The 16,771-nt window shown below is 34.0% G+C and overlaps 1 protein-coding gene across 1 annotated transcript; it reads left to right on the top strand.

Moving 5' to 3' along the window:
- The first annotated feature begins 15 nt into the window (after positions 1-15).
- Positions 16-11,187, top strand: LOC145641863 (putative sulfate transporter 4.2). Its single transcript, XM_081692866.1, has 17 exons — positions 16-533; positions 2,843-2,891; positions 3,753-3,954; positions 4,503-4,671; positions 6,102-6,167; positions 6,265-6,372; positions 7,169-7,276; positions 7,368-7,433; positions 7,693-7,753; positions 7,927-8,054; positions 8,211-8,252; positions 8,656-8,772; positions 9,272-9,323; positions 9,510-9,648; positions 9,769-9,857; positions 10,409-10,485; positions 10,593-11,187. Exons 1-17 carry the CDS (start codon positions 222-224, stop codon positions 10,902-10,904), a joined length of 2,097 nt encoding a protein of 698 aa, XP_081548992.1. The 5' UTR covers positions 16-221; the 3' UTR covers positions 10,905-11,187.
- Positions 11,188-16,771: the final 5,584 nt, after the last annotated feature.

The raw sequence follows: 16,771 nt of genomic DNA, 5'->3' as shown, positions 1-16,771 counted from the left end.
CATCTACTTGTATAAATAAAAATAATAAAATAAAAAATAAAATTGGTGACATCTCATATTCTCATAGCACCTATAAATAACCTCCACTCTCAACCATTCCCTCTTCTCTCTCTTTCCTCAAGAGGGACCCACACAAAAACCCACTTCTACCCTCTCCTCTCCCGCGCCACCCAATCAACCCCCGTGCAAGGTGGTCGCGGCTAAAATACGCCGGGGTTAAAATGGACAAATCCTACGCATCACCAAGCTCCAACGACTTACCCGGGTTGACCCGAACATACAGTAACCGACCCGTAAAAGTAATCCCATTACAACACCCAGAAACGACGTCGTCGTCACCTGGATTCTCCCTAACGACGTCGTCTAGCTCGATGATTGCGAAATGGAGGTTGAAGATGAAGGAGATGAGTATTACTGAATGGATCTCGTTGTTTCTTCCTTGTTATCGTTGGATGAGGTCGTATAATGTTCATGAATATCTTCAGTCTGATCTTATGGCTGGTATCACCGTTGGTGTTATGGTCGTACCTCAGGTTTTTCTCTCTCCTCCCTTTTTTTTTGTTTAATTTTTTTTTTTAATTTAATTGGAATTCATGGAAATTTTATTTTATTTTGTTGTCACGTAAAATGATGCAATGTTTTTGAAGCCCAATTACTCCATTAAATTTATCATTCATTTTTCTTACAATATTGATTTTTCAGATTTTTATTTTTGGAGATAGCACGTAGTAATTATACTCTCTGTCTTGTATTAATCGCCTCGAGTTTTATAGGGGTTTAATTGACTTTTTAATCGTGTATTTATATTTATTTTTAGTAACACATACTATAACATCGGACTGAAATGTACCCGTGCTTGGATACTAAGGAAGTTATTTAGAGGTACTCTATGGTCATATTAGTTTTTTTTAAATTTTTTTTTTATTATAAAAAACAAATTGTATTTGAGTATTGAGATTTTGAAAGGGTAAGGTGAAAAGTTGGGAAAATAATATCTTTATATACCAAGAAAAATATTTAATCGTTGCATATTGGAGGTAGTATAATTTTTTATTATTTTTTTGAAAATAAGTTGTTGTCCGCGTAAAAAATTGACTAAAATTGCAAATTGCATAACACTCTAGTTCGTTTGTTTTTTTATTTATTTTTTTTAAAAATTTTATTTGTGGGGTAGTATTTATTGTTTGTTTTTTCATTCTTTACTTTTTTGATTTTTTTTAAAAAAATTTTGGTTGTGGGGTAATAACTAAATGTCTAAATAGAGGTATCTGATGCTTAAGCTTAATGTATCTGAAAATGAAGGTTAGATTCATTTTATAAGGATTTACGCCAAAATGCTGACAAAGTGATGACTGTATACTTTTGTTTTACTGCATTAGGTTTTCGTTGTAAATTTTTTATTTTTAAAAAGTAATCATAATTGCTATTTCCCCGGAATAAAGATTAATTTCTTTAGTTGATTTCGATTATTTTTCAATTTTAATTTCACCTGTCTTTGTTTTCGTAAGTAATACGGAGTAGGCTAGATTTGATATCAAGCCTTACCAGCTCTCCATTTGCATTAGTATTAATATTAAAAAATAATATCTACAATAACTTGGGACTTGACAAATATAATTGGCTTCTATAGTTTTTTTAATTTTTATTTTTTGTACCTTGGATATTTACATAACACTACCTCCGTTAATTATTATGTGCATATTCTTTTGTTGCACATAATAATTAACGGAGGTAGTATTATTTTTGTTCGAATTGTGCTGTGTTGGCATGAGTGGCGGGAGATTGGCCTGTGTAAAAATGGAGATTATAGTGGTTGAAATCCATTAAAATAATAATGGGGTGGGGCCAATTTTGAGATTTTCTCTTTTTAAAGAACTTGGTCCTGTTTTTGGCCATTGTGCTTAGCTAGTGGTGTATAATTCAAGAAATATCAACTAGATTCCAACTTTAAGACTATGTCAATTATTGTCATTGTCATCAATTGACACATTTTTTTTGTTGAATAATTTAGTGTAATTTTTGTCATGATCTATAATTGAAACAAACCCATTTTGTGTTTTTGGTCCTAAAATTTATGGTTAAACTCGCTTTTATGTAGATAGTTTTTCTTTTGGTGTAGAGCGACCCAATGGACAATGGTTTAGGCAAGACTTGATACCCCATGAATTTAACAAACTATGTCCGTTGACAACCACTTGTTTTAGGTAGAATGTGGATGGAACTGCATTGGCTTAAAATTTCTAATGTATCATAGATCAATCAAAGAAACTAATGTGATAATTTACTCGTAACAATGTAACAATCTATGTTTCTTGGACTTGAGTGCTAGTGTCGAACATGGGTGTGTGTATCCAATAGCGTTAGAGCTGGCAACATTTATGAAATATTTTCATGATCTTGTTTAGACAAGCAGTACCATTTTAAAGCTTCACAAGCAGATTTTACTTGATTATTCAAGACACACTTTTGGCTGACGCTGATTACTAAGGTCCTAAGGAATGGATGTTCTTGTTTTTTTGATCCCTGGTACTACCATCCCTATATGTTATAGTGTAACAGTGTTACAGCTTACAGTTCATTCCCTAACTAGCAATATATGCTGTGGTGTGAAAAACGAATCAGCAATTCTGTTAGATCCTTCCCTTTAGTCACATCTTCTGGCTCAAAAAAGGAATTTTTTCTGAGTTAACATTTTCATGTGGCACATGTTATTCGTGGAGCTTATCTTTTCACTTAGAAGTTGAGGTGTATTTATTTACCTGAAGTACTTGGTTAGAAAAAAGATGATCCTTTTAATCATCAACTCTCTGGACTTGAATTGACTGGTGGTTTTTTTGATCAGGCAATGTCGTATGCAAAGTTAGCTGGGCTTGCACCAATTTATGGACTCTGTAAGTACACTATCATTGTATTTCTGGGAGTCTGGTACTATCTACTTTTATGTAGAGTTTCTGCATTTAGCTGTGTCTAATTATGATATGTTATTGATGTTATTGTATTTTGCATATTCATTGGTGGGTCTATGAGCAGATGTTGAATTTTCTTCTTTCTTGCTAAGTTGCTATACTAGAAAGATTGACAAATAGTCCGAGATTTTTACTGTCTTTACATTTATGCCAACTTTGATTTTAATTCTTAATCTTTCTCAATTTCGTGGTGGGACTCACAGAAACTATTAATTGGATAAAAAAAAATGCAAGCCTTTAGTTACTTAGGGCTATACGATGAGAAGGCGCCCCCAGAGTTGGGATTAATCTTAGTTAACTCCAAAATACATAATAAGATGATCAGGACTTTGTATTATCTATTATAATTTTGTATGCATAATTTTTTAATGGCTGATTTCAAATACTGGATTGTTATAGCTGTCTGAATTATTGTACACTTAATTTGTACATAAGATGTATACTGATCCTTATGGGATTTCAGGCTTCTGGAACAAAGTTGATCCAGCAGATAACACAGCATAGACACATGTTTATAGAAGCTATCTTAACATGACATTTAGTTACATTTCATTAGTTTGATGATCCTCCTCTCTCTTTTTTATTTATTTTTTATTATTTTTTTTAATTATAACTGTTCTGATGTGAAAATAATTAGGTTCTCTCCCTGCATTTCTACGCACAATCAATTACTAATTGTTTCAGAAGCTTGGTCATGGTCGCTTGATCTAAATTTGATTTACGATGTTTGTGAACTACTGCTCTGTGATGGTAATTCTGACTGCGGTTCTGGTTTTTTCTGAACAGATTCTGGCTGTCTACCTGTATTTATATATGCCATTTTTGGCTCCTCAAGGCAGCTTGCAGTTGGTCCAGTTGCATTGACATCTCTCTTGGTGTCTAATGTATTAAGTAAGATTGCTAGTCCATCTGATGAACTGTACACAGAGCTTGCAATAACATTGGCACTTATGGTTGGCATATTGGAGTGCTTGATGGGCCTTCTGAGGTAATTATTGCTCACATTATTTTATTATTTTGATACTTTCTAAAAGGACTATCAAAATTACTATTCTGAAAATTTGTCGAAAATCGATTTACATGTGTGGCTCCTAGTTTTCTAAAAAGTTGGCTGGTTTTTTCTTTCTTTTCTCTTTACAGATAAAATAGATTACTAGTTTGTATTTCCATAAATATTATGCAGTTGCAAATATGGACTTACACTCAATATTATGCTAAAAAGTAATGTCTCCTTGGTTAATGAAACCTTATGTTGCTTGGTCTTAGGTATCTGTGTAGAACAGAGCTATGTGTCCAGGTGTTCCACTTGACCTTATTGTTTTTGGTCCAAAGTAAGGTGTTAGCTGTAGTGTACATACATATATCAAGGTTTTGAGTACCCATCTATCCGATTCTGGAACTATGGGTGAAGAGGCTTAGTAGCATAGCCAAAGGCCTTAACGAGAGATGGGATATTTTATTCCAATAATTTCAAACAGGTCTAGTTCATGATTTTCATAAATCACTGTACACTCAATACTTTTCTTTTCTCCCCAGGCTTGGATGGATTATTCGTTTTATCAGCCATGCTGTGATTTCTGGCTTCACTACTGCATCAGCTATAGTGATTGCCTTGTCTCAAGCAAAATACTTTCTGGGGTATGATATAGTTCGAAGCAGTGAAATTATCCCCCTTGCTGAAAGCATTATATCTGGTATAAGTAAGGTACGCTTTAGATCGCCAGATGATGGGAATTCTGTATGATAGTCTCAAATGCTTTAGTTTTTCTATATCCGATTTCTGATAGTCCTGAATATATCTTATTGTTATGGATGATTTTTCAATACAACAAAAATGTCAAAGCCAATAGGATGTGTTTGGTTGCATGAACCCAAAATAAATTCTGGTGGTTTTCAATAAATATAATCTTCCTCTATTCATTTCTATTTAATGTTTTAGAACTCCTTTAAACCCAATATTTTCATATCATTCTTAACACCTTCAATCTTAGTCATCTTTTTCCTTCCTCAACTTCTTATAAAATCCCGATTATCCCAAAAATGTTCTAACTAAAGGCTTACCTTCCCATGACAAAATCATCTATTTACACTTATCCTCAATATCTGCAGCTCCCACCTTCTTCCAAATATCTTGACATACAAATCTTTGATATCCCCATCTTTCCAATGTATTCCTTCCTAAATTACTATTTTATGTTATGTTTTGGTAAAAACATGCTCTTATGAGTTATGATCAGTTGTTGGGTTTGTTACATTCAAGTATGAATTGGTATATGATTGCTGTATGCTGTTGTTTAGTTTTCTCCCTGTCCTCTGTGATACAAAAATTAAGTAAACAAACTTGTGGATAATTTTAAAGTGGGAGGCTAAGCCCTAAAAATCTGGTTTGATTATTAATAATTTTTTCATCCTGTTATCATGCATTATCTAAGCTTTAAAATCTCCTGAAAGATCTTATGAGAAACCACCTAGGTTAATTAATATTGGTGCATTATATGTGAAAGCTTATTGACTAATTGCTATGGTATAATCTAGTACCAAGTATTGCTTCTATGAGAACTGAGAGACAACCTTGCAAAATTATGTCAAACTTGGAATATCTCACATATAAAGTAAGATTGCAGGCTCTAGGGTGAAAATATGCCTAACTCTAAGGGAAGTCATTCAAAAGAATTATTGTAAAATGTCTTAAGCAGTAGAATCATTCATGGTGAATCGGTGATCATGCATTCAAGCAAGTATCATATAATTTCATATGTTAGAAAATCCCTTGGGCCAGAATTTGTGCAGATTTATCTGATATGGTTTTCTTTTCCCTTCTTTTCATATACATCATTATTTGAATACTGTCCTAGGTGATGCTCTAAAATTAGAATTGCCCTGAAATGAAATAATATTAAGTAGACTTCCTTATCTGCAAAAGCAAGAGTACTTCTCCTGATTTCCACAACGTGTCTCTCAATAGTTAGGTTTCTTTCCAAACTATTGAGCGAATCTGAATACTTTTCCTTATGCACCACTTTCTGTGTTTTTCAATACACACTTGATTTTTTTCAAGTTATTATTATTTATTTATTTCTTTGGCTCTTAAAAATAAAGTAAATATTTTTAACAGTGTGTGTATTCCTTGTGCAGTTTCAATGGCCACCGTTTGTGTTAGGGTCTTCGATTCTTGCTGTGATGTTGATAATGAAGCACCTGGTAAGGAGCTCAACAAAAAACTCTGTTTTTCCCCTGGATGTTTTATAAACCTAAATCATATAGGAATTGAATGGTTATTTGATATTTTATTATGCAGGGGAAAACAAGAAAGTACCTGAGATTTCTCAGAGCAGCAGGCCCATTGACAGGGATTGTTTTTGGTACTGCTATTGTCAAAATATTTCAACCATCTGCCATCAGTGTGGTGAGATACCATGAACCTAGCCTTTATTATTTGATGTTCTGGGTGGCTTTTCATTTTGGGAAAATTTGCTGTTTTGATATTGAACATATAGGTTACTAATGAGATACAGTCCTATTATTCTATATGTGTACTGGTATAAGCCTATATGTTAATATACATGGATAAGGGAATGCTTATAAATAGTTCCTTTTATGTAAGTCTTTCTTAATTGAATTTCAAGATGCCACGCACCTTCTTGACTGCTTCATCTCACAATTGCTTTTTGGCAAAACTAATGCATTAGGACAATCTAATGTGTCTGAAATGGAATCATTCATCTACTAAGTCTTTACTTTATTCTTTATTGTTCATTTCTCTTGCAAACATCTCAAGCTCTAAAATGAAATTGCTTGTTGAATGAAGCCTACATCGGAAGTGGAGCTTAGCTTATAATAAGTGGTTGACAATGAAAGTCATATTTATCAACCTCAATTAAATCAAACAGTCCTTCATAGCTTTGTATCTTATCTAATAAGGCCTTTAGGGTAATAGCTATTTGGACGTGGTTAAAAAATAAAACCTGGGTTCTTGCTGCTGAATGCTGAAGTACTTTAAGTACTTTATTCAAGTTGTTCTAGGCCTAAAGCTGACTTAAAGCAGCCACAAATTTGTAGCTGTAAATACATACCGTTGATGAAGGGCATTGGTAGTTCTTCACTTTGTGTGGCATATTTCTGCGATACTTATATGTTTAACTTTAAAGTAGTATCTCATGGTTTGCTATTGTTATGCAATTTACTTACTATTGCTGGTATAGGTTGGGGAAATACCTCAGGGGCTTCCAGAGTTTTCAGTTCCTAAAGCCTTTGCTCAGTTCAAGTCCTTGATTCCAACAGCATTTCTTATAACTGGTGTAGCTATATTGGTAAGGACAAGAGAAGTTTTCTTCTTTCTAGTGATGGCTTTCTACTGGAGCTCCGAATTTGTATTTAATTGTCTAAATTGTTGGACTTCAGGAATCTGTGGGAATTGCCAAAGCACTGGCAGCAAAGAATGGTTATGATTTAGATTCTAATCAAGAGGTATGGTTTAAGAGCATTGCCTGTGTGTCTTACCTACTGAATAGACATCCGTAGTCTCTTACAGATAAAAGGAAACCTATCCTCAAATTTTTAAAAGAAAAAGAGACAAAATATGAGAGGGGGGGGGGGGGGGGGGGGGGGAAGGCAGACCACAATGTGCTCACTATTATTGTTATTCTGTTTTTCTTCCCTTTAACAGAAAATTTGAAAGTAATATATTTGGCTGCATAGTGATTGCTAACTAAATTCTATTTAACAGCTTTTTGGTCTCGGTGTAGCCAACATTGCTGGATCATTTTTTTCTTCATATCCCAGTACAGGTGAGATTGTTGTTTGTAGATTCTGCATATTTGTTGATCCTTTTCACTTCTTACTGCATGTACTTCCAATTTCAAATGCAAAAGGAGTTTGGAAGTTTCATTTATTATTTTTTTTTAATAAAACTTCTGATACTTCTTACTGAATGGAAGCTTTGTTATTTTTGATGGCGCAGGCTCATTTTCTAGATCTGCGGTGAATCATGAAAGTGGAGCAAAAACCGGATTCGCTGGAATACTCACTGGAATCATAATGAGCTGCGCTCTCCTGTTTCTAACTCCATTATTTGAAAGCATACCACAGGTGTGATGCTTGTTCTACAACTTGTGCATTTCTGTCTTGTAAAAGTTGAAATCTTAATGACTTATGCTAAAGAGTAACTGTAAATACATTTATTTTTTTCCTTGTTTTGGAGCTTGTTAGTCATTGATGCTCACTAGAATTTTAACCATTTTACAGTGTGCACTGGCTGCAATTGTAACCTCTGCTGTGATGGGTCTGGTGAGTATACTAAATTTATGGACCTTATTATGGTTTGATTATGTATATTTAATTTACCCTGAAGTTCTAAATCAATTCAGCACTTGGTTGAATTATTTTAAATGCTGCTGCCTGCTAGTCCACTCGCAGCAACTATGCTTGTTTGCAGTCTTACGGCCTACTTACCCTTGATATTCTGTATGATTTAGGTTGTCAGAACAGCAAAAAAAATAGATTGCTTGTAGCAATAGTAGCTGGTTACAAGGACTAAAAAGTTAAATTTGTTTCTTTATGATCTGTGTATTGCTGAAACTCAGAGTGATGCATAAACTACGAAATGGATTACTTGTGTCATTTGAATTCTTTCATGGTGGATCCTCAAGTAGGTTTTCAATAATTTTTTTTTAAATTCTTGTGTTGGCAGGTGGATTATGAGGAGGCTATGCTTCTATGGCGCATAGATAAGAAAGATTTTTGCCTTTGGACGATCACTTTTGGTGCAACACTATTTCTTGGAATTGAGATTGGAGTCCTAGTTGGGGTGAGTTACTTCACTGTTGCACATATATAAAACTTATACATCCACATACATATGTACTTCTAAAATTGCCCCACTTTGACATCTCTAGAATGATACATAGAAGTAGTAACGTGACTTGTGGCATCCTAAAGAGGAAAGAGACCTTCCTCTAGTTTTCTTCTGGGGCGGGTGGGGGAGGAGTGAGGGAGTATTCTAGGTGAAAGTCCAACATATGTTGCACATCCATGGGCTTTAGAGGATGGGGTGAATATCTAGTTTAAAGTGGCCCCGTGTCAAGATGGCAGGATCACAAAGCTACATGCTAGATTTTGGACAGAATTAGCTCATGGTTTAAATTTTATTCATTGCCTGTATCGTTATAGAGTTTATGTTTGTCCTTGTTTATGCTTTTTTTAGGTTGAGATATTACTATATTATTAAAATCAATTTACTAATATTGACTTAATGCTTGAGTATGATTGATGGGTTTAATATTTAACAACTTTTTTCTCCCTTGTAGGTTGGTGTTTCTCTTGCTTTTGTAATCCATGAATCAGCAAATCCACATATTGGTGAGTGCAAAAACTATAGTTTTCACTATATCTTATACTAAGGCTGGATAATTTTTTATGCAATAAAACCCTCCAATAGGATACAAAAAGATATTCAGAAGTCTGTTAGCCAGTATGATCTGATTGTAGCCATGAGCCAGTGTGCTGTTCAATTGAAGATTTAATTTCTTTCTTTGAATGCTGCAGCTGTACTTGGTCGTCTTCCCGGTACAACAATTTATAGGAATGTTCAACAATATCCAGAAGCATATACATACCATGGTATAGTGATTGTTCGTGTGGATGCACCAATATACTTTGCAAATACTAGTTACATCAAAGATAGGTAAGTCTGTTGATACAATTCTCAATATGATTTGGTAGCTGCATTTCTGCTGAAATGAAGTATCTGCAAGCTCTTATAATTATAATTAAATTTCTGAATATCATTTGATTTCACTTGTAGGTTGCGGGAATATGAATCTACTGTTGACAAATCTATAAGACGTGGGCCAGAAGTAGATCGAGTTTATTTTGTAATTCTTGAGTTGTCACGTGAGTATCTGAAATTTCCTTATAGATTGTTTTCCCCTTCCTTTCCTGTTTCAATGAGTCATGACTCATGAGTGTTTAATTGAACTTGATTTTATGGCACAGACTTGATGCAAAAACTTTTAGCTAAGTGCTATAAGTTAGTAACCAAGTTCATGTTAGTCCTATTTAAATCAAAGATGTAACTTCAAATAGCAGGGCACGAATTTAACACCTTTGCCCCTTCAAATCTGCCATAGGTAGGACCATAGGAGCCTCATGAGAGGATTGAAGAGGCACTAAATGATGCTATAATAGTGTGGTGGGCTAATAGAACAATAGATGGAGTTTTTCTCTTGAACTGTTAACTTATTCTAATGTATATTAATTGTAGTGGTATCATGTTTACATCAAATGTGACATTCAGCTTTTCCAAAGAAGCTGACAACTCTCAGAAATATTTTCTTCTTCAGAACCAAAGCTTTCCTATTCCTAACCTTAAATTAATTCTTGATTCGTTATATTATGAATCTCAACACATTGACAATCGACATCTGTACGTTTTTTCTTTGTAGCTGTGACATATGTTGATTCAAGTGCTGTCCAGGCTCTAAAAGACTTGTATCACGAATACAAATCTCGGGGCATCCAGGTTTATGCTTATTACTTGAATTTATTTTTGAAATTTTTTTAATTTTTTAATTTTTAATTTTTTTATGGAGGATTAACAATTTTCGCTTCTCTCTGTTAATTTTTCAGATTGTAATTTCCAATCCTAATCAAGAAGTTCTGATGACTTTCACGAGAGCTGGCCTTGTTGAACTGATTGGGAAGGAATGGTACTTTGTGAGAGTGCATGATGCTGCTCAGGTTTGTTTTCAGCAAGTACAGGAAAATGAAACACCGAGGACACCAGATTCCCTCAAAGACAGCAAGCGAAGTCTCTTCCAAAGACTTGGCCAAAAGGAAAATTTGCCAACACTTGATTTGGAATCCAATGATCAAGCGTCGATTGTTTCAAGCAGTTCTGATCAACAATTACAAGAACCGCTGTTGCCCAAAAGGTCTTAGTGTCACATTCCCTGCTTCAATATCTAAAACCATTAATGCCATTCTTTGGAGTTCTTTTGTATATAAATCTCATTTTTTGCTGATATACCACAGGACGTGGTTTGTATTTCTGTAATTAGCCCTTTGTTGTAACTTTTGTGATTGAGGTGATTTTTTTGTAAGATGTATTGTAATTGGATGTATAGACTGTAATATATGGTGTATACTGTATAATATCGAATATTCACCATTGCAGCCCTTTTGGGATAGTCAATAAATTATAGAAACAAGTTTGTTGTGTTCATCGCGATTATGTTCCTGTTGCTGAGTATTTATTTTGCAGCGCAAGTTTTTGGAAACAAGTGAACAATCTGATGTGATCCATTCTCATGATCAAGATCACTATGATTGTATGAATCTATAAACAACAATCTGAAAACAAAAGGTGGAACTAACAAAAAATGACATACAGTAGTAGAAAGCGTTATCAATCAATAAGATTAATGGCTTGTTTTGTATGTAATTTCATCACCCCAAATTATATCTGCTAATCCGATCCCTGCCTTCCTTTGCCCATCTGAAATCGAGTGACAGATCTGCCGCGCTTAATGATTCAATCATAGCTGATACGCATGAAGTGAAGTTATCTTTCTTTACTAACTCTCACACCGGTTATTCAACAGAACATAGGATCAGTCTACAAGAATTTTCATCACTGTCCCTTACCACTAGAGGTCGTATTGCTGTATCTGGTGTTAATTAACATTTATAATGTAAAGTACGAGTTTGGAGATGATCATGGGCGTAGATTAGGGAGTGCAAAGTGCTCCCTAGCACAGGGCCCGATTATTAGAGGGCCTATTTTTTTCAATTCTTATTTAATTTTTTTTTTACAGTGCTGCAACTTTCAAGAGCCTACTTATTTGTAATGCACATCATATTCCCTCTATTAATCCAAGCTCCCATATGAATTTCTAACACTTTTCATATTCTTCTATCAATTCAAATTAGTATTTTCACAATTACATCAATTCAATTCCATGAAATTGTAATGAATATTTCCCCATTCCAATATTTTCGGCGTAAAAAAGTTAATTTTAGTGAAATTAAAAATTAAACGATTCGTATTCCGTAACAACGACAAAACATTTAAGCAATTAATTTTAATTTTTCATAATTATTCTTATCAAGTTGCTAAATATCTTCTCAATATATAAGGGTTACCTAATTGTGTATGGCGTAAATAATAGGTTAAAAATTAAAATTTTGTATGTTTTCAAATTATTAAGGACCCATTTTTTCAATTTAGAACAGGCCCCCAAAAACATTGCAACGGCCCTGGAGATGATGATCATATTACGCTACTTATAGATATTATGATGTTTGTCATGTTATGTTGCTTTTCAGACCAAAATTCATATCCAAAAATAAATATAAATTTAAGAAGTCCATCAAAATCTTTTCACTGCTTAGTAGTGCTACTGATCATTCTATTATGCCAGTTGTTATTGTTAATTTGCATTATTGAACTATATACTAATATACACAGCCAAAGTGGAAGAGAGAAATGCAATAGAGGAAACTACATTGAAAATTTTAAGGTATAGGCGGTGGTACCATGCTTGGTACGGACAAAAAGCGAGAAAAGAACATGTAGCTATTTTATAAAAACATACAATTATTTTGTAAAGAACGTATAACTGTTTTGTAAAAAAAAACATCTAATTTTATGTATATCATTTTTTTATATCTAAAGAACATCTGCAATATTAATAAAGAATATGATAATATTATGTAATGAACATTATTTATATATACCCATCATAATTTATAGACAAAGTTCAAAGAACATTTTGCAATAAGCAGCGAACATTATATTACAAATAAAAGTACAATATACTGATAATCAAAAAATATGGACATATGTTCTTATCACTCTTTTTTGGTGCAAATATGTTCTTTTTTCTTGAGGTATATGTTCATTACAATTTAATAGTATGTATATTTCAATAGCGGTATGTTCTTTACATTTGTATAATATGTTCTTTCCGCGAGAAGGGTCTGTACAATGTACCGTACAAGCGCCTTAGGAACCAGGCACTGGAACTACGTACTTGAATTCTTGTGAAAGCATGTGTTTAATTAATACTCCATAGATGATTCTCTGTTATCATTGTATTGCTAATTGATCATACGCAATTTACACTGAGTATTTGATGGTGACTTTTATTTTGACAACTATTTTTGAGCTTTAAATTTTGGTAGAATGACTAATTAGATGGGCCAGGAGGCCTAGGATATATGGGTATCACATAGAAGGATTGATCTTCCTAGTATGTTTTTTTTTTTTTTTTGACAAAGGACCTTCCTGGTATGTTAAATTATAGGATTATTTCCTCCGTTTTTTTGTTGAAATGTTTAACAGTAGATGAACCACTTCTACTTTTAAATAATAATTAATGTGTGAAATTATTATCTTTTCCGTTTTAATTGACACTCTAATAAAAGCTTACCTCATGGGTAAATTTGTCCTGTATAATTCACTTAGGCCTGTTTGGGTTGATGTAAAAGGTTTTCATGGAAAATGAGTATTCCATTTTTTTTTTCCCATTTTCCTTTGTTTGGTTTGTTAAGGGGTGGAAAACAATTTTTCCAAGGGTGGAAAATTTCATCCATAATGATGGAAAACATTTTCCTTCCCAAAACAAGGGAAGCCACATTTTCCTTTCTCTTCCTTACCTCATTTTTTTTTACTTCCCTCTAATTCATCCTTACATTTCCACTCTTTTTTTTTTATTTTTTATTTTTCTTGGACTTTTCTTGTATGCAACCAAACAAAGGAAAACTCATTTGCAATTTTGTTTTTCCTTGAAAATATGTTTTCCATGAAAACTAATTTTCCATTGACAATGTTTTACATTAAACCAAACGGGGCCTTAGTTCTTCATAAGTTTTTATGTTTGTTTTTGTTTTTGTTTTTGAAATAATGCGTAATTGAGTATGTGGTTTGATGTGCCCCCCTATTATAATTTGTGTCTTTGTTTAATAAACTTATTTCTCACATGACATTTTCACAAATAAACCACTTTACAATTGAATAAAGCTGTTGGTTTATTTACGAAAATGCCCCCATCAAAACAAATTTCGTTTCTCCATATGAGAAACAGGGAATCCCCCTTATATTCCTCATCTTATTATATAAAGCCTACATGTACACATATTACACACAGAGGTCAGGCCAAGTGTCAACAAGAAAAAACTGACACTAATAATATTGCCTCAATATATGCACTATAATATGCCAAAGTGCCAATACAGAGCACAAAGCATGCATGCATATGGTTGCTAAGTTGTTGTATAAGTGCCAAGACAAACATCAAACAAATTCGAATATTATTGTTGTTTTTGAGCCTCCTGAATGCACCAGCCGAGCTCTACCCCACGCGTTGTCAATTCATTTTTTGTCTGATTTTGATCTTTACTATTTTATTTTATTATTGAGCTTCCTGCATGCAAATTATTGACAACTACCCGTTTTAAATAAATTAAAATGAAATCATATGATCATCCCTTGACACGGATCACTAAAACCTCTTGTTCTCTAAATGAGAGTTTACGTTTAAATTTATTAACTTTTTAGAAAAAGTGAGTTATTATTATGGTATAAAATAAGATAATGATGTTTAATTAATTAAAATTGAATAAACGAAACATGATCACTTAGTGGATTTGATTAAAAAAAAAGATGAATAAAAAAGATAAAAGAAGAAAATTTGAGGTTTAATGTATCAAAATTGAAGAATTGAAAAAAGTAGATCGTTATACACGTCAAATATACCTTTAATTTATATATCCACAAGAGTCTTTTGGGTGTAACATTTTTTTTAACACATAATAGACGATATATTAATTAATTATAAAGTTTACAACCCATAAACCTACAAGATTAGCAACACAAAGCCTCAAGCCGAAAACAAAATGTGAGGCTAATACATAGCATGAAAGGGATGATCTCGTATATAACAGAAAATTTGAGATCAAACCTCTAGTAAAACAAGTGGTGCCCCTCCGAAAAGAGCCGGCCCAAGTTAATATCCGTGCTAAACTTGGGCTGTTTAGCATAGGTCATTTTCGTCTTTTCGCCTTAAAAAGTAAGGGTGAAAATGTCCATCCCCAATTTGAGAGATAACTGATGTTAAGTTGCCGTTTTCTTCTATTCCTTAACCCTGGTTAGTTGTTGTCACTCCTACCACACGTGTCTTCTTCTTCAACTTGACTGGTAGTTCTTCACTCCCCCATTATTTTTTTGTTCTTCCATCGAGCCAGAACTTGAATGCTTGGGTGATGCCGTTTCGTCGATCTTAAACTCAGGTCGATTTTCTTCTGGGTTTATTTCTCCGGTGTTCATAAGGTAGGCATTCAATTGGAACATATTTGCGATTTAATTTGACTATCCCACACACCTTCATCATCTTTTTCGAGCTCCGTTAATGGCGGACACCAAACCTCAACACCAATGAAAACCCTAAGTAAAAATATATAAATTAAGGGTATGGTTAACCCTAAAGGGAAGGTGTTTTCGTTTGCTTGTTTGATTTCCCCCTCCTATTGGTATTCACCATTGATGGAGCTTGTGAGCTTAACTCTGTGGTTAGCAGTGAGCTTTTACCGTGGTTGGCAATAACGTTTCTTCAAAAATTGCCATTAGCTTGTTTGTATTAGCACATGGCATTTGTCAGATGCTGCAGTATGGGAAAGTATTTGTTTATTGCTTGTAAACGGATTCCAAGCCCATTTAATTACAAAATTGCCATGTGCTAAACTTGGTTCGTTTAGCACTGTTATAAACTTGTATTTTCTCCTCCGAAAAGCATATAAAACTTAAAAACTATAAGACTGAAGTTGTGATTTAGTTTGACAGTGGATAATTCAATCCTTCTGCTCCCCTTGACCTTCCTCCTGTGTTGCAGCAGCGACGGTAGCCAGCTCCTCATTGTAGATTGGCTTGACATTATCAGGGCATGCCATATGTAAACGATGACCAATACTCATCTCCAACCCGATGGTAGCAAATTTATGAGCCACAACATTATTATTTCTCTTTACATGAATAACTTCGAAGACATCAAAGTATACGATTGTCTCCTCGATATTCTTCACAACTGCAGCTAGTTCGTGGTTCAAATTGCTACCTGCCGATCAAGCATGACTCCTATAGATAAAGCATCAACTTCCAACTCTACCTCCTTCATCTCAAGTCGCTTCACCATGACAAGACCCTCCCTCACATCAAGAAGTTCAGTAGCAAAGGCTGAAGGAACATTATATTTGCTCGAAATTCCCATAATCCAAGTACCATCATCCCTTCTAACAACGCCTCCTGCAGCAGCAATGTTGATGGACACCAAGACCCGTCTTTATTCACCTTGACCTAGCCTCGGGGGGGGGGGGGGGGTTGGGGGGGGAAGGGGGAGGAGACTAAGAATTCAGCACTCTGGAATTGCTTGGAGCATTAGAACTACTGCCTTGCCCTTCATAATATGGTTAGTACATTGATAATCAATGATAAATCTACTGAAAACAACTCGAGAATTATGCATTTTTAAATAAAAAACAGCAGTGTTTCTTTGCCTCCAAATATGCTAAAGAGAAATGGTAAAAGTCATCTTCCAATGACTATCAAATTCAATATTATAATTAATCCAGTCATACCAATCCATGTTATAAAATGTGTAAAAATTAAAACCAACAGGAAGATGAATTTTAGCAAATATATCCTTCCAAAGGATGGAAGAAGAGAAGCAATCCCTAAATAAGTGTAAATGAGATTCATTATACATATTGCATCTAGCACACAAGGGAGAAATATTAGGAAGGATAATTGTAAG

Source organism: Chenopodium album, chromosome 8, assembly GCF_948465745.1.
Source record: "Chenopodium album chromosome 8, dcCheAlbu1.1, whole genome shotgun sequence".
NCBI classification, from domain to species: domain Eukaryota; kingdom Viridiplantae; phylum Streptophyta; class Magnoliopsida; order Caryophyllales; family Amaranthaceae; genus Chenopodium; species Chenopodium album.
The sequence above is the reverse complement of the archived record's forward strand: the minus strand, read 5'-3'. Positions and strand labels throughout refer to the sequence as shown.